Source organism: Glycine soja, chromosome 11 (assembly GCF_004193775.1).
Source record: "Glycine soja cultivar W05 chromosome 11, ASM419377v2, whole genome shotgun sequence".
Taxonomy (NCBI): domain Eukaryota; kingdom Viridiplantae; phylum Streptophyta; class Magnoliopsida; order Fabales; family Fabaceae; genus Glycine; species Glycine soja.
The window spans coordinates 47,305,648-47,325,087 of NC_041012.1; the positions used below are offsets into that span (position 1 = coordinate 47,305,648).

General features: G+C 31.0%; 2 protein-coding genes across 2 annotated transcripts; both read right to left on the bottom strand.

The window, feature by feature from the left end:
- Positions 1–2,924: 2,924 nt before the first annotated feature.
- On the bottom strand, positions 2,925–5,165 carry LOC114373717 (ethylene-responsive transcription factor ERF053-like). Its single transcript, XM_028331239.1, has one exon. It carries the CDS (start codon positions 4,673–4,675, stop codon positions 3,413–3,415), a length of 1,263 nt encoding a protein of 420 aa, XP_028187040.1. The 5' UTR covers positions 4,676–5,165; the 3' UTR covers positions 2,925–3,412.
- Positions 5,166–15,381: 10,216 nt separating this feature from the next.
- On the bottom strand, positions 15,382–18,920 carry LOC114373364 (the record flags this gene model as incomplete). The annotated part of the gene is made up of 7 exons (XM_028330836.1): positions 15,382–17,009; positions 17,107–17,241; positions 17,350–17,521; positions 17,616–17,719; positions 18,478–18,610; positions 18,762–18,781; positions 18,888–18,920. Coding segments are annotated over 7 exons (2,013 nt in total), but the record flags the coding sequence as incomplete, so codon positions are not given.
- Between the last annotated feature and the right edge of the window lie 520 nt (positions 18,921–19,440).

Genomic DNA, 19,440 nt, shown 5'->3' on the forward strand with positions numbered 1-19,440 from the left:
CGCAAGTAAGAAATGTGATGATCTCATGGGCCGGTGAATGGGCCCACTTTGCTCATCATACTTAATTATCCTTTGAAAATAAAATATTAGTTGCAATAATTAACGTGGAAACTCTGCGTTTACTTTTGTCCTTATTTGTTCTCGTTTGTCACGAAGAAAGAAGAGACAATTTTGGATTCCATATTTGGTGGGATTCATAGTCGAGAAAACAAAAGGGCAATTTTCCTTTTTTATAATTAGGGAAAAGTTAGCGGGAGAAGGTAAAAATAAAATGTGATAAAAAAAAGATAAAATTATTATAAAAGTACTGTAAATGGTATATAGTCAAGAAGAAAAATATTTTATTTTGTATAGCTAGAAGATTTTTCTGAAACTTTTATTTAACATCTAATTAATCTTCATTCCATCTTGTTAATATATTTTAAGATAAAACAGTATCTTCAGTTAGTATTACTCATAAAAATAACTCATTATCACTAACCTTAAAATTTGGGTTTTACTTATCACACGCACTTGGAGTGTACTTTAAGTACTTTTGATTTTATTTTCAAATTAATGTATGATTTCATCTTTTCTATTTGCTACAACCTCAAATTTAGCATGTAATTTTTTTTTCATTCTTGAGAATATGCTTCCTAACAATGATATTTCTTGGAAAACATTATTTGTAGCTAGTAATTTTACCAAAACTGTTTAATATGTCTAAAGATTTCTAAAAAATGTTATCACAAGTGTGGTAAAAAGTTGCCCATCTTTATGAGATCATGCATATTCACGTCCTTTGTGTAAGGTTATGCCGTAAAACATAGTTAAGAAAATATTATTGGGAATGAATTTTGTTTTTTTTATTCTCCACATGTATCATCTTTTAAAAGACAATCTTGTTCAAAACAGACTTGAATATTAAATGTGGATCTCTCTTCCTTATTATACATATATACACATAATTGTATTTTTTTTCAAATTTTAGGTTTATTTAGTAATGAAATGTGAGAAAATTTGTTTGTCTATTATAATTTGTATACGTAGATAAAATGATATAACTTAATGTTTCTTAAATTATAAATTTTGTTAAAAATATACAGATTGATTTGAGTTAAAATTATTAATATTTAAAACAACATATAATCACTTTATATATATATATATATATATATATATATATATATATATAAACACATTATCAGTTATCAATTTAGTTGGCATTTTTCAAGACCAACTAATTAAATGCAGGATATTGATTGAATTCGTTAAGATGTTTAATTGAACTATTTGAAGGATAAAACCTAAATACAAATTCTTAGGTGTTGTTTGTGGTGTTCTCTAATTATAATTGGAGTTTTTCTTTGGTAATCCATTGAACAAAGTTTGCAATATTGATCAATGGATTAGGCCAATTACTAGATTCAATTCTGTTTGCAGAATAACACAACATTTAAAAACTGTATTTAAGTTTTGTCCATATTTACTACTAAATGCTAAGTTTCTTAAATTAATTTTTACCCAACGTTGATGTCTTTTAACAATGTTTCTTTATTTTTTTTTTTCCTTTGATTTGTTAATACTTTTGTACGCAGAATGATTTCTTTTAAAATATTGCAGATATAATATCTAGTTCTTGTTGTTGAAGAATATGCCCACCAACAGCTATAACAAACCAAAAGAAAATACATACATAAGATTAGTTGTTTATGAGCGCATGCTCAATGATGAGCGAGTTTGATATTTCCAGATTTGAAGTTAATCATTTGTATTATTATATTCGGCCAAAAAAATTATTAAGAAAATTCTTAATTGCTTTTATGAGAAGAGATGAGTACGAGCTAGTCTTATTTTGGTGATACACAAGTTGTCTCAAACCTGAGAGAGAGAGAGAAAAAAAAAAGGATGGATAGAGAAAGAAGAAGAAGAAAGCGATTGAACTTTAAATAAAAGTATATTTTCAAGAGACAAGTCATGCCCGTCATCTTTCTCTTGAAAATTGATTTGAGTTTAATTATACTTTTATTCTATCTTTTAATTTATACTACAAATAAACTTGATGTACTCAAGTTTTTTTCTTCATAAATTAAGGTTTTTTATTTTGAAAATTAAGCAAATTTGATATCTTCTTCCTAGAGTTCTCGAATTCTAATTTTCTATTTAAATATGTGGGAGTGTATAATGGATTTGGAATTTAAAATAATTCTTAAAGTTTAAAAATAGTAAAATTTAAATAATACTTTAAAAGTTCTGTTACATGCGAGATTAAGGTTTGAAGATAAAAAAAAAATTGATCTATTTATTTTTTATATTGATTTCTTTTTGGGTTAAACCATAGACATCCTTTTTATTAGAAATAACTCTGTTTAAATCATATATTATTATTATTAACAATTAACAACATTTTTTTAAATATTTAACATAATTGCATATTCATAATTTAAACCTTATATTTATGTTAAATTAACTACAACAATAATCTTATGTGAATTGATTTCCATGTTTTGATGGTTTTTTTTATTTATCTCCCATTACCTTTTCATTTCCTATTTATTTCTTACTTTTCGAACCTATTTCTCGCCAAAGGGGTAACAAAACGAAATATGCTCTCGGGATAACTATAGCTAGCTAGGCTGATATCAAATAAAATAAATTTATGCTTCTTCAAAAATTATTGCGTGGTCAAACGTATGGGAACTAGAAATTCCTAGTGTTTCCCCACAGACGGTGGATTGGTAACATTAGTAGTAGATTGATGTTAGTCAACATTATCTGCTTTGAATATTAGAGTAGGGGACCTAGGTCTCTGATACTTCCAACTTATAACACAAGGCAAGTATAGTAGATATTTAATGTTTTGTTATTTTCCTTTCTTCAGTTGTTCCAAAACAAAACCATAGGAAGACGAAAGGTGGACCATAAACAAGCAAAGAAGTATGTATGCTAATTACGAATTACATTCACATATATAGATGCTGCGAAACTACAAAGTGTTGGATATTTAATATAACAACAAAAAAAGGATACATAACATGGTAGCTTACAAACTACAAAAGAAGTAATATGATTATATATATAAATCCATCCTTGGAGCTGAAAAACATAGCTCATAACGGATGGAGCAACCGAGAAGGAAATCAAAAAACCGTCTCCTTCTTCCCTGGTCGTGCCAATCTACCTTTACCAAATACATTAAATATTTTTTTAAAAAAAACAACAAAAATAGTCAAGTAAGGAAAAAAATGCTGCAAGACCCTGAAATACACGGAGCCTTAGTTCAGCAGAAAAGAAGTTAAAAAGGAAATGAATATAGTAGTAGTAGTAGTAGTAGTAGGCAAGGTTCATAGGTTGTGTGGTGAAAATATGTGCTACTAGTGAGTGAGAAGTAACTAAGGAACCATCAAAGTATATAGAAAATGAACTTAAAGTTTCAATCCTGATCCTTCCATAGGTAACCTGGTCCTGTGTTTTGTTCCTGTCTCTGAGCATCATCAGCATCATTGAACTGTTGTTGATTGGGATTGGAAAAAGGAATGTGTGATTGGCAAAGAAGATTATTGGTGGCATCCAAATCATCCCACATGGGACTACCAGGACCCCAAGCAGCAGGAATAGCATTGAACCATGCAGACATTTCTCCCCAAACCAGTTCCTGAGAAACCCCTTCGGAACTCGCTGTAGCAGCAGGAGCATGAACCTCGTCGCTCACGGTGGCGTCACCTGAGTCATTTTCGTTAGACTCTTCTATCGTGACGTCACGGTGGTGGGCAGGAGGAGGTTCATTCTGCTTTGCAATAGCCGAAAGAACCGGCGAAGAAGCTTCTTCTTCTCCTTGTTCTTTTTTGTCCTTGTTGAAGAACAATTCGGGGAAATTGAGCCTTGCATTCTCTCCTCGTTGCTTGAAGGCTTCGCGGTCGTAGGCCATGGCGGCGTCTTCGGCCGTGTCAAATGTGCCTAGCCAGAGACGCGTTCTGTTTCGTGGAAGACGGATTTCAGCGACCCATTTGCCCCAATGGCGTTGCCTCACTCCCCTATAGAGTTTTGTTGTGTTTATGCGCTGTGTTGGAGGACTAAACAATGGCCTTCCATCTGGCCCCAACCTTGTTAACATTCCTCTTGGACTTAGATTCAACGCGCCACTCCAATACTGAAGAAGTTGCTGCTGATGCTGTTGTTGTTGTTGTTGATGATGATGATGTACAAGTGAAGAAGAATCTCGGGCTATGATTGGTGGATATGCGAGATTGTTATGTTGTTGGGAAGACCCAAATGATATCATCTGGTGTTGCTGGTTTTGGAAAGATGGGTGAGGGAAAGGTGAGTTTGTTGTGGTTCCAAATTGGTGAGGGAATTGCATGGGGTGTTGGGAACCATCAAAAGCAAAAGGAAACACTATTCTTGAAGAGGAAGGAGGAGGATTAGAGAGTGGAGAAGGTTCAAAAGGAGTAGTAGAAGAAGAAGAAGAAGAAGATTGGTTTGTTTCTTGGCGATCGGGGCTGCGGATTTTCTTGAGAGGTCTATTGTATGAGATGGAAGCGTCATCAAAAACTGGCTTCCATTGACGCCTCTGTGAGCTTGAACAATCCACGCCCTTTCCCTTCTCAATCTCCCAATCTTGGCTTTCACTACCCTTTCGTGAATTCTTGTGAGTTTCATCTCCCACGTCGAATTTGCCACTGTTCGCTGCAGCCATGAGTGTCTATAAATACACAACACTCTTTGCTCGCTCTCTTAAAATCAAAGCTTGTTCTTGTTCCGAGGAAATTAATAACAAATAACAAGATGGGTGTGAGTCAAAAAAGAAAAATTCGAATCCGAGTGATCCAAGTTCAGGACTCAGATTCAGATTTGGTCGTCCAATTAAAGAAAGAACAAAATTTTAGAATCTGTATACCGATGAAATCAAAAGCAGAATCTGATGCCAAAGTTATTTCCTTAAGACATACCCATCTTCAATTTAGTGTGTGGAAAGAACAAAATCAGATAAGAGAGCAAGCGGGGATCAGGGCGATGATTGATTTTTCTTTTGGTAGTACCAATTTTTGTGGGACGAGCAAGAGAAACTCTCAGGTGGTGAAAGCAGGGGAGATTGTGTTGTTTGTGACTTGTGAGGAACAAAAGAGTGTTGGGAGAGAGGTTTTTATATGAGAGTCAGAAAGGTGTTTAAATCCAACTTTTTTTATGAATTCAATTGAAGAAAGAAAGAAGCATATGAATAGAGTTAGACAGTTGCCTCATTGGTTGGCTAAAGTGGGACCCACACGGTTCTGTCTTTGCTTCAAACCAATCTCCTTCTTTCCTTTCAACCACCTTTGGTCACGTTTGGGTCACGCACTTTGAGATTAATGTATCTCACTATCTCCTATGTCTTTAGCTTTCCACATGTTGCAACAAGGGAACACCCAAGGAAAACAGTTATGTAACTGTGCTGTTTGTCCATACCGTGATGTGTTGAACGCTGATTGGTGGCTCCATCATTGGTGAGATATTTTCTATAGACATTCTATTTTTACTCTATTTTTTATATATATTATCATATTATTGTATGAGCAAGATGAAAAAAAAAAAAGTGAGACAAGATTCATGACTTGATGAAAAAGCTTTTTACAGTGATTGTGCTGTGGAGGAGGTGGTGATTCATGCACTCAGATCAAAATGATAAAAAAAAGCTAATCGATGTTTTTGGTGGAAGATATTTATGCTTTTAAGTATATTTTTATAAATTTTTATATGCGGAAGTATTTTTCAATTTCAGCAAGAGATGACTCTAGCTTGCAGCATCAACAGACAACAGAATTTTCGTCTGAATCATGGCTTGTTCTCAATCTCAAATGTACAATAATTAATTAACTACTCTTACCAAATTCGATTAAAGTAGTTGAAACAATAGCACATTATAAGTTTTTTTTTTTCAAAAAAAATTCCATTGTTTTCAAGAGGATTAAAGAAGATTAAAAAGGATACCTAGTGATTGGTCAAGACTTTTATACAAACAAAACTACAACAATCCATTAATTCAAGTAAATTCTAAAATATATTTATGGACATATTGATTATAATGACATGATTATAGTACGTTGCATAAGGGGTGTTGCTCCAAAGATGAAAGATGGTTTCTTCTTGCATAGTGTTTGGGATATTCTTTGCATCATGTGAATCAAGGGTGTTAGAAATAGAACACACATTCATAGATATGTTTGCCTGCTTTTGATATATATGGATCTTTATGGTTCTCTAAGGGTCTTAAACTGGGGAGACATGTGAACAGATACATAAGAATTGGGTCGGATAAAGCTCTTGATTGCTTTTTATTTGGTTGGAATGTGCTTGGCTCATTTCTAACATATTGAGACAATGGCTAGTTTTGTTTTGAGCCTTTTCACCAAAACTATCGACCATAAACTTTTATTATAATTGAAGCTTGAGATCAGGTTGCACGTATCTTGAACAACGGTAGTCTTCAGTTAGACAGCATGCATAGAGTTAGTTTTCTAATGTGAAACAAAAGTATTATTCCTATACTTCATTTTTATAAAGAAGAAGAACTAAACATTTTTTGCTCATAAATGAGAAGTATAACATAATGCGAGAGGGAAAAAAAGACGTGTTATTAAATATGAAAAGCTAGTGTTTGAAAATTGTTCTTTTTTAAAAGTGTAATTAGTTCATATAGAAGCAACTTGCATTGCTTGAAGTATGCTTATTTTTTATAAGCAAGTATTTTTATTATCATCTCCATCAAATAGAGTTGTTTTAGGCTTCTTTTTTTCTCCCCTTCTCAAGTCTTTGATGTTTACAAATCTAAATTCTTGTTAATTTTTTCTGCATACACTCGAATTTATCATAAATAATAAAATATGTTATGAGCTATATATAAACCTCAAATAAAACATCATAAATGAGAAGTATAACATAATGCAAGAGGGAAAAAAAGACGTGTTATTAAATATGAAAAGCTAGTGTTTGAAAATTCTTCCTTTTGAAAGTTTAATTAGTTCATATAGAAGCAACTTGCTTGAAGTATGTTTATTTTTTTATAAGCAAGTATTTTTATCATCATCTCCATCAAATAGAGTTGTTTTAGGCTTTTTTTTTTCTCCCCTTCTCAAGTCTTTGGTGTTTACAAATCTAAATTCTTGTTAATTTTTTCTACATACACTCATATTTATCATACATAATAAAATATGTCATGAGCTATACATAAACCTCAAATAAAACATTATAAATATTATTCACTTTAATTTTCCATTTTTTATTTTATTATTTTATTATTAAGTTTTTAATTACAAGTGACCTATAGAATTGACATAATGATGTAAAACTCATTATATTTATATGTGAGAGAATAATATATTTAACGAAAAACATGTGTTTTGATTTTTTTTGTAAGATTCTTTTGGGCAGCTATACTCACATGTTATAAGCAGACTTAATCTATAATACAGTAGATTATGATCAAAATTAATAATAAGAAAAAAGTCATTACGGGTAAAGCTCCTTGCCATCACTGCCATTGGAAATGTCCACACAATGAGAAGCTCATGAACAACTGCTCTTAATTTCACTATGAATTTTTTTTCCAATATCAAGAAATTAAAATCCCTAAATCAAACTCCAATTAATTGGCAATAATTTTCATAGAAATTCCTTACTTACGTTAATAACTCCGCGTGCGTTTTGTGTGAAAAAGAATTCAATCAAAGCTAGGTGCTAATTTGAATTGGTCAAATTCATTCTTCATGAGGCTGCGATCAATTCAATTTTTCTCAAGATATATAGTAGCGTTGCATGTGGGTAAAGAAAACCTGGTGAGTGAAGCAGTGCAAGTTTGTGTCAGGCACAGGATCCACGTATTGCTCCCCTCACTTTCACTTTCACTTTCGGTGGAACAATGCCAAGGATTCAAACATTGAAACCACTCTCGGATATGCTTGTGAGCTTGTCGTTACAAAAGTCAACACCATAACATTGTTTTATCATTTAGGTCGGTGAAAATCGGCACGTGTCGGTGGTCCATTATAGAGTTCCATCATTTTGTTCTCCTACTACTATAATACTATTTGTGTGCTGTTTACAATTTTTTTTTTATTAGCATAATATTTATTTCGTTTTCGGTCAAAGTCATATGACATGCATAATTCAAAATATCAAAGCCAACCAAAACCTTTTGGTAACAGACATGAGATGAGATGAAATGAACTGTACTTGATAAGTTATTTTAATTGATTTACAATTTATTTAATTAGTTTATAAGATTATTTGATTAGAATTAGGTGTTTGGTATAATGTTTAATATTTATTAATATACAGTTTTTCGTGTACTATTTAAATATTTAATAATGAGTTTATATTTTTTTCTTTGATACTTTAATAAAAAAAGATTTATTATCTCCTTTATTATTACATTATTTATTTTAGTAAAATATTCTTTTAATATTACACTATATTTTAATTGCTACACCATTTCACTATTTTTTATCTTTTAATAAAATTTTGATTACATTTACCAACTAGTTTAATTAAAAATTAATTTTACTAAGTTTTTTTTTCCTAATATATGAAGCTAATTTCAATTAAATTATTTTAAATTAATTTTCAACTTTCATCAATTTTGTAATTTTTTTATATCAAACATAGCTATTTGAAATTATTGAATGGATCAATATTCATAGTGAATTTTCATCCAATCTTGTTATGTTAAAATTTTATATCTTTTTTTTTTCTCATGGGAATTCATGAAGAAAGGGGTAAACACGCAATTTTTATATTAAGATATTACGAGAATATTTATCATGAGAGAATACATTTTCAGATATTTTTACACATTTGATCTAATCTAAAATATTTATGATACTAATTTCTGTTCAACCGCAGACAATCTTGTTGTGTGAAAATTTTATATCTTTTTTTTCCCTCATGGAAATTCACGAGGAAAGGGATAAACACGCAATTTTTATATTACAAGATTAAGTGAATATTTAACATCTACATTTTCAAATATTTTTACACATTTGATCTAATCCAAATTTCCAAATTATTTATGATACTAATTTCTGTTCAATGCCAGGAGGGCAAAGAGAGTTATTAATTTTCTCACAAGTGTGTGAGAAAGATTAATTAAAATTAGTTTTAATTACTCATTTAATTATTATATTTTCAAACTCATTTCTTTTAGTTTCTATAGTTAATAAGTAAATTTTTTAGTTCTCAAAATTTACATTTTAATTTTTAAAAAGTTTTCAACAGAATTAAAGAATTTTAATAACATAAATATTTTGGAAATTAAAATTTAAACTTTAAAAATTAAAAAATTCACTTATTAAATTTTAAGGATTAAAAAATTCACTTATTAGTTTGGTTATTATTTTCACTAGTCATCCTAAGTATCAAATTCAAAACAAAGACCTTGATATTATTTAGCGTGATTAACCCACCCAACTCAATTTTAAAACACAAACTACGTACACAGGCTTAATTACAATTCTTCTAATAAATCTCATTAATAGTCACATTAATTTAGATATCCAACTTTGCAAGCAAACACATTATATTAGCTGGATATATGATTAGCTTCTTTTCAACGCAGTTTTGATATAGATTTAACTTTGTCTCAATATTCTTTTATTTTTTTTACAGCAAATCTCAAATATTCTGTGTTCTATTATTTACTACGTACGTAGATTAAAATATACACTAGTTCAATCACATAACTGCTAGTTTTTTCTTTTCAGATTTGGTGAAAGTTAAGGGAATATCCGAATATAGATTTAACTTTGTCTCAAATATTCTTTTTTACAGCAAAACTCTATTATTCTATGTTCTATTATTTCCTACGTAAGGTACATTAAAATATACACTAGTTCAACCACATAATTGCTAGTTTTTTTTCCTTCAGATCGGTCAAAGTTAAAGGGAAAAACTCAAAAGTTACCGTAAGAACACTAATATAAAACATAAGATTCATTTGATTGAAGAATAATAAAAAGAGAATAAAAGAAGAAAATCGCAAGTTCAAATTCTTTAACTAATATTTTTTGATAAAAAATAATAACATAACATGAGTTTTGATATATATAACAAATAACAAATTAATTCAATCCAAGTGAATTTGACCTGAGTTATTTCAACATTATCGCTACTTTGATTTTAAGTTTTTATGTAAGTGTCTTAAATATTTAGATAAATTTTTTTTATTAAATTTATAGTAATCCTGTTTAACTTGAATATATTATGTTTCATAAAAATACATATCCTCTGAAAACAATATATAGTACCAAATGTTCCCGAGTCAACCAGAAAACGAAAAACAAAAATTCATGAAAATATCAACATCATGGTTCATAGGAGCAATAACAAAAAATAGAATATCATTCAATTAACACGTGGCTTCAACTCCTACATTTGTGGGTTCAAGCAAAAATATCTGAAGTGGAATCATCGGAGATGCGTTTTCCATCTCTTTTATTATAGCACTGAAAGAAGAACATTTTGGGGGGTCACTTTCTTTGACCAGGCAACACAATGCAAATGCAATTCACCTACTTCTCTTCTCTCAGCACTAATTTAGGACACGTATATGTACGATGAATATGTTGCGGAATGAAATATGAGCACTTCTAACACTTTCTCACAAATGGAAAATGTTAGTTACCATCACATAAATTATAGTATCACGTAATTTTATTTTATTTTATAATAAAAATGCAAGCAAAAGCCAATAAAGAGAAACATCTATCCCAACTATCTAGTATAATTCCAAGTATGCTTTATTTAATGTTTATAATATTATCAAGAATTTGAATTTTAGAATAATTTAAATTTATATATAATATTATTAATAATTGGGAATTAATGTGTTTGTTCGAGTTTGATTGAATCATTTGTTTTAAAAATAAATTATAAAATGATTAATTTCACAGTTGATTTTTTTAATATTGGAAGTAAAATTATTTTTGAACTTTAATTACAGGGATGTTTCAAGTGGAAAAAAAACTAATGAAACAGTATTGACGTCGTCATTAAAATAAATTATAAACTTTTTTTTTTTTTTACCGCAATCAATTATAAACTATTAAAGGATTAAAAGTGGTTCTCATTAATTGATTCTTCAAACTTAAATTAAAGTATTTAAAGGAAAAACTGTATTAGATTTCGACAACATTTTATTTGATGTTTTAAATTCTTAAATGAGTTAGCTTAACACCAGACTATAACTTATCCATTTTGGGTACATTAAATAATTTAGGACTTGTGGAAATGGTAAGAGAAAATGATACAAGTGATCACTGCTCTAAAAACAATTAATTACCCATATTTTATTTCTCATCCATTTTCGTCTCCAGTATTGTCAATCATTTTAGATAGATTTCATGACTTAAGATAGTCAGGTTCCTAGCACCAACAATTGTTCCTTAAACACGTGGACTGAAAATTTATTTTTCTAGGTTTGTATGTTTGGAAAAAAAACTTTTGTTGAAAAAGATTAACTGATCCTTAAATATATCTTAATATCTTATGGAATTAGTTTTGAAATTTTGAAAAATATTCAAAAGAAGAATATCTAAGTTCATAGGCAAATTAAACATAATATGCAATATGATGTTCCTTATAAGGGTAGCTGGACAAACAACAGAGTGGACTTTGCTTCATATATTGGAGGTCACATCCTACTGGTTCAAGCATTTGAATCCAGGGGAAAGTCATCGCCACTGGTGGCCATAGAATACAAAATTATGTTCAAACAAAGTCAACTCGTTTATGGATTGGAAATGCTCCAAACATGGCGCATATTGAAAATACATAAATATAAAAAAAGAGAGAGAGAGAGAGACTTTCCGTGTTCATGAAGAATAATGTTGAGTTTAATCCATTATATTATGTGATCAAAAGTACAATATTCTACATTGATTTAACACGAATATTTAAAATTATCCATTTACTTCACATTTCGGCGCCTTTCTTTTTGCTCTCTTATTGTTACATTATGTAATGTTAATATAAAATTTGAATGGCAGGCACTCTCGGACAAAAAACACAGAATAAACTGGGCCATTTTGAAGCACCATTGTTCTCTGTAAACTTAGAATTAAGACCTTGCCAAAAGAAAAGATTATCCCATTTTGACTAATTCAGCTCCAACATGGGTGGAGGCTATGAAAGGAGTCACATTAATGAATTAACTACTTTGATTACTTAATCAGTAAAGCAAGGGAGTGAACAAAAACTTTGGCTATACCAAGTTGTTGACCTGCCATTGGCATGTAAGGCATAGTTATCGTCGAAGAGCCACTTTAGTGTAAAATATTGCGATAGGAATATTATAATTTTGGAAGAAGAGTTGTCTATATCGATATCATTCTGGTAATTGGATGAAGCATACGTGCGCGTATATCAAAGTATTGTCGTAATAATCATTGTTGCCCCATTTAGGGATAATAGTTCCATTATCAATTGCTTTCCACTCTCAAGGTATATATTGGCACTCATAATTAGACACCCTCTAATGGTGGTCCACTAATTAATTGCAAGGATATAAGTTTGGAATTCGATTAAGAGAAATGTGATAAACAGTCTCTGTAACATTTTCTCTTTTGCTGAAATCTATTGCTACCCATATTTTTAGGAATTTATTTTCAGCTTGTTACAAAGCCTTGTATATTTAATCAATGAAGTGCTATGATAAGTGAATGATATATACTTCTGTTTAATTCTTATCACTTTTCTAAGTACGCACTGTCACACATTAGTTTAATCTGGGTCAAATGGTTTAAGTGGTACATGATTGAAATCATAGAGGCTAGATAAAGATGGAGCAGTCCTATGGACAACACCATTCTTTACAAAGCTTACATAATGTAGAATTTAGTCTAAGAATTGTCTTAACCTTTGAACTTGGACATCTAACTCCGTTAAATGTAGACTATATTAAAAAAAATATATATCTAATAATTTTTATTGATATAACTCACTGCACAAGAATTTAGATCAATTAAAATTTAAATTCAAATCATAACTAATTTCTATAGTTAATGAATTCTACCAGACTAAGACTAAGGTTTATATAAAATTATTTATTTATTATAAATAAAGTTTAGAAGAAAAAAAACTGAATTAGTAAATTAGTCTAATTTATTGTAGCTTTTTTTTTTTTTGTATAAAACGGTTGCACTCTTATCCTTATGCATATTATCCAAATTCATTGCAGCTCTCTAGTCAATACAAATGAGTTGATTTTGATCTCAGCTAGATCGGATTGTACCAAATTAACATTAACATTTTTTTATAAGAAAAGCCAATTCCATTAAGACTCTTACTTAACACAAAATGTGAGCAAGATAGAGAAAAAGGGGTACAAATCGAAATAATATATTTAAATACAAACCCACCTCATACGAGTAAAATAAAAGAAATCTCCAAAAGTAACTCATGTGGCTGTCAAATTCTCTTTTCAAATTAACATTAATGTTAGACATAAAATTTTAAATTTCAATCCACACCATATATATATTAGACTAATTTGACATTTTTAACTAATTAATTACCAATAATCAAAATATATCACTTGGCTCGGCATTTTAACTTTGGATCGAACTCTTGCTTCGTGGAACCCCTGAACTAGGTTCCCATGGAAATTTAACTGCATAATCGCACAGATTCATTGTATGTTTGACCGGGCAAACGTCGATTTGGTGCTCTCAAGCTTACATTTACAATCAACCTTAATTTCTCTCTCTAGCCTTAGGCCATGAATTACTCTGAATTAAAAAGTGCATCACTAAATTTATTGGAAAAAAAATTAGTTTAGAAAGAGTATTATAAGCCTATATTCTCATTAGTTTTTAACTTCTTTTATTAGGTAAACAAATTTTTTTAAATAACTTAATAAAATTTTTAGTAATTTCTAACGTTTTTAAAATATTAACTTCTAACTTTTTTTAATTTTATTTTATTCTTTTTTATCCTTAAAATATTTATTTAATTTTTTAATTACTCTTTTTAAACATGTTATTTATATTATTCTATATTTTTCAGCTACTTTAATTATTAATTTTATATAATACTTATAATTTAATAAACTAATTTAAAAAATTTTAAGTAGCAACTTTTTACTTTCCGTTAACTTTTCAAGCTATTTTTTTTCCAAAAATAATCATAATAGTTAGCAAAAACTAGTTCCTAACTTTATAGAGCAAACAATGAACATATATTTTACACTTACACGCACTTTATTAATTCCATTTTCACTGAATAAACCAAAATCCTTCTATTAATAATAAATACTTTATTTTTTAGATTATCGTTGATCAATTCATGGATGACTTTTCAGTTATTTCCTTTTCTCGTTTATCTGTCTTGTTGAGCTGTTAGTCGCGTTACTATTTCTTATTTTTACATTAAAAAAAGAAATATTATATAAATTATGAAATAAATTAATTTTGATTTTTAATAGCAGCTTATAAGATTGATTTTGAACAATTTAAAAGGAAAGCTTTTTATCAAAACAAAAAAAAATATTAATTAGAAATATAATAATGTGATAATACTTATAGTTCTCACATTTTAAAAAAACATCGTATAACAATATAAATTATTATTTGAAAATATTTATATATTAAATTTTTTAAGTATAATATAATTTCTATATTTAAAATATTTCTTTGAAATTTTGATTATTAAAAGATATTCATTTTACACAACACACAGATTACAATGCTAGTTTTCTACTAATTTTCTTGAACGGGCCGGGGCCCGGGAGGCAAGAAAGGCCTCCTTAAGAAAGTCCACTTTCGCAAAAAGGCCGAACGGATAAATTTGGGTTATTATTTCCTGCATCTCCAAATTACTTCCTGCATTCTTTCTGGAACATTTTCTTATCTTTCGGATTGTTCATTCCAAAAGCCGAAAAAGGGATACATTCTGGAATGTAATTTTATATTTCAAAGTGACCATTCTAAAAGTCAAAAAGGGGGTGCAGGATAGAAGCATAGTGAAGTTAACGGGATTATGTATGTGCCTTGGCTAGAGCATAAAGGATAGAAGCATACTGAAGTCTCCACAATACAATGCCTAGAAAATCAAGAGAGGAGGAAAACAAGAAGGTAGAAAAAAGTAGAAAAGTGTTTCACAGAAGTCAAGCAAACAAATAGTGGGTTTCCAATGCTGTTGTGCATGTGTTTCTTAACGTGAGTACGGAACATAGATAAGGATGAAGGGCCATATTCTTGTTTTCCAATGACAATTATTAATTATAAGGAAATAAAATTATTTAGGACCATTTAAAACCTTTGTTTCTAATAGTTTTACGAGCCGAAAAAGAATAAGATATTCTAGTACATAAACCTATTTCTATAGTTGTATTGCCGTTATACTAAAATAGCTCATTTAAGCTCAACAAACCAATTAATGAAGATCTCAATCTAATTTTTAATTTGTTAGATTGATTGGCAACCTTCTCATTTTTCTTACAGATAGTAAAAATTAAATTGTAATCTTACATGGATGAAGGCCAAAGAATATTTAGTGATATCTAAAAACAAGCTCAAATAATATTTGAATGAGTGATTCAAAATTTAATAGGGCAGTATTATACAAATGCTGTATATATGCCTCCTCTAGTTTTGGTCCTTACTGCGGTCCATGTTTTCCATGCGCTCTTTCTTGAGAGCAGTGAACTTGGCAGCGATGTCATCATAGTCTGGCAACTTAGGATGAACATGAATAGGATGTGGAGAAGGACATGAATATGTCCTTAACATCTTATCTTTGTTGTTTCTGTGCCTCTCTTGGGGCATTGTCATGGCCCTTGAATAGGTAGCTTCTGTTTCTACTATTGTTGAGGAACCACCAGTCCTTGGATTGGAAACTTTGGGAGAAGCAGAGATTTTTTCTTTTGTTTCATTGTTTCCATTACCAGCTTGGCAATCCTGGTAGTTGAATACATGATACTCAGCTGCACCACTATAACTCCTCCTATTTGGTCTCCGAGGGATGGTAACCAATTCAATTCCTTGGTTCAACTCATTATCACAAAAGAGTTGGCAGTGGCAGCATTCATCAGGCAGAAGTTCTTGTTGAGCATGTGTGGCTCTGATCCCTCTCTTTTGCTTCATTGATTGAGGTTCCAAATAGTCTTCATCATCATGTAGGAAAAAATAACAAGGTTGGTCCAAGCTGCAGCCACTCATTTTAAAGTTGAAAAGTTTTCTCCTTGTGCCATCTTGGCTGTGACATGACTGTAAAACATTTCCCTCTTCTGAGAAACCATGTAGCATCAGTCTCTTCTGGCCATAACTTGATGGGGAAATTCCTTCTAGTGAAGGCTTATGGTGCTTTCTGCTACTATGCTTATGAGCTAAGGGACTTTTGCATGGCTTGTGATAATATATCATGTATCCAATATCCATAAGGCCAAGGTTTTCCATGGAGGATGATCTCCTTCTTGATCTTTTCTCAGGTCTCCTTTTGCTCTTTGTTGAGGTCCTTGTGCTTGAGTTCTCACTCTCTGATCCATCTTGACCAATATCACTATCATAACCAAATTGAGTTTTTTGTCTCCTGGATAGACCAGAAGATCTGAACTTAAATAGCATTTGGTCCTGGCAGCCACCATCATTTGGTACAGAAAACTCCTTAATGGCATCCACATAATCTACCATTTCTTCAGAATAGGGAGGGAAACTCACTCTTTGTGCAGAAGATGTTAAGGCCATTCTTTCCCCCTTGTTTTGCAAATCAAAATTTATAGAAGAAAGTAGCTCAGGAAAGTCTATATCTACTACTTTCTTCTCCAAAGGATATCTCAGGAAATATGGGGGATATTGCTGAACAGCAGACGCCATAGCTGAAGTATCAGCTAAGTTTGGTTCTGGCAGAGAACAAGAATCACTTTGTTTGGAAATGGATGGATTAACACATGTGACATCTCTTGTTATCTCTTCAATCTCTGAAGGGTGAACTTTAGATCCTGAAATAGTGTCAATTATTTTGGCATCACTCTCCACTAGTTGATACCCTTGATTTTCTTTCACCTGTGCAAAAGCATTCAAGATAATTTAGAATTAGACTTTTAGTATATGAGAGGATTATAAATCCTTTAATACATTCAACCTACTAAAGAAGACTAACCTGCACTTGTTGCCAATCAGGGTAATATTGTATGGCTAAAACCTGTTGTTGCAGACAGTTATCCCTGGCTATTTCATCCACCATTCTGTACTTCATATCATCCGGCACAGATTTCACTGACAGGTTCTCTTTCAACTGTGATTTTAAAATTCCATGAATATGTATGCATCATTAATAAATATGAAATTTCATAAAGTGAAATGATTATACTTTGCTGAAAGAAAAAAAATAATAAAGTAGTACTTGTTTGTTTACTAGATTTCCTGGTGATAGCTCTACAGCTGCAGTTGCAAACCTCTCACCATAACGCTGTCCAAAGAGCTTTCTGATGACACCGAGCTCAGGAAGATCCCCACATCTTGCAGAAGCAAATATAAGACTAGAGACTGCTTCATTAATATCATTTGGACAGTCCCTGGTTTTTGAAAGTTGAAACATCAGAAAAATTTTGTGAAGTATAAGGGGCTAGTAAATGTATTTGATTTAGATAGGTAGAAAGCAGTTAGTACTTGTGCCTCTGGATGTAGGAGAGTTGCGTAAGGATAAATTCGCAGAAGTGATCTAACAATTCATACGCAGCTGTTAAGCTTTCATCTCCCATAAGCTGTTCCACCTGAAATTTTGAGAACAATTAGTTAATATTAGGACTGAAGAAAGGGATGCTTACTAAAGATACATTATTAGTAAGATAGGAGTAAAAGAAATACAATAATGATGAGTTAAGTTACTAAATTAGAATATCCAATCAATGATTCGTATTTTCATGTCTATAGCATACAGAATTTCATAGTTCAGCCGAAATTTAGTTCAAACAGTAATAAATTTTAGTTCTCTGTCTTCTGAAATTTTATACCTAGTACGTCATCTTTACTGTATTACTATTTGCTAGCTAGAACATGAAGGGTGTTCTTAATTGTCCATACGGTAACAAACTACATGATTAAGACTTCTTATCTTTAAATTATAGACGCTCAAGTGGTTCTATATTATTCATCAATCATCACGAGCAATACTTTAGTTACAACTGTGATTCAGTACATAAATCCTGTACAGATGCTACTGCATCACAGATTCTGAACTGGCTTTGAAGGATGCACAAAATCTTCAAGTGAAATTCACATGTATACACAAGACACATACGTAAAGTACACATGCTTTGAGATTTACAAGGGAGAATTCATTAAGCTATAGACCAGTAACAGTACCTACAACCGTGAAACTTTGTTTATGGAAAACCATCTCCCAATACTCATACTTAATGGAAAGAAAAAGTAGAAAACTCCCTCATATTAGAAACAAAAACAGGACATGAAGGAATATAGTCATGCAAGCAGTGGTTAACAAATGAGTATGTAGCATTAACAAACAAACCCGGTTAAATGCAGTTTCTTCATGGCCACTTTGTATTAGCTCAGCCAAGTCCTTTCTCAGTTGCCTTGCTATTGCCTGCCTCTTGTTCTTGAGTAGCCTGAGCCGGCACCGGGCTCGTTTGATCGCCTTCTTACTGCAAATCAGCAAAGCCAAAACAAAAACAAAAGGGTTACATAAACTTGAACTCGTACATGCATGATTGTCAAACAACATAATCTTAAGCTTTGATAAGTTTAGTTACCATTTGGAAGCTTTGGACCAACCGAACAATATGTCAAACATACCTATAACTTGATGGCACTTTCTGAATTCATTGGAGGTAAAGATATAAACTTTAGATTAGACGCATTATAAAAGAAAAACAAAGAAGGAAAGGGTTCAAGTTATTAATAAGCCTGATGAAAAAACACCTGGTTATTATGGATATAAAGAGTAGTAGCAGAAATGAGAAAAAAAGTGAGGGAAGATCATGGTAGAGTAAGTAACTGAACCACCACAAATTTAGATAAGAGCGGTTTGAAAAATGCAGACTGTGACAAATTAGTGGGACTTAATTTGAAAGAAGGAAGAAGGAGACAGTTGTGGTCTCTTTGGAAAATAACTGTTCCACTACTCCACCTCAGTTTTTTGGACACGTCTATTTTGCAAACTGCTTAGTAACATTCCCTGCGAAAAAAGCTAGAAGAATACGGTCATGAAATTCTCTGAGTTCATATCCACGATAGCCAAAACAACTTGAAACTTTTTTTTTTGGTGAATGGCTCAAAACAACTTGAATTATGCACCTCGTTGGAATTATGCACGCCAAGTTTCTATAGTTACTCTTAGTTAATGATTAATTAATTGTTGTCTTAGTTTGTTACTTCAACATAAAAAATTATTAGTATTTTGACACAAACTACGTGCCAAAAAATATATTTTCTGATACATGCTAAAAATAAGAAAAAATTATAAACGTCCCAC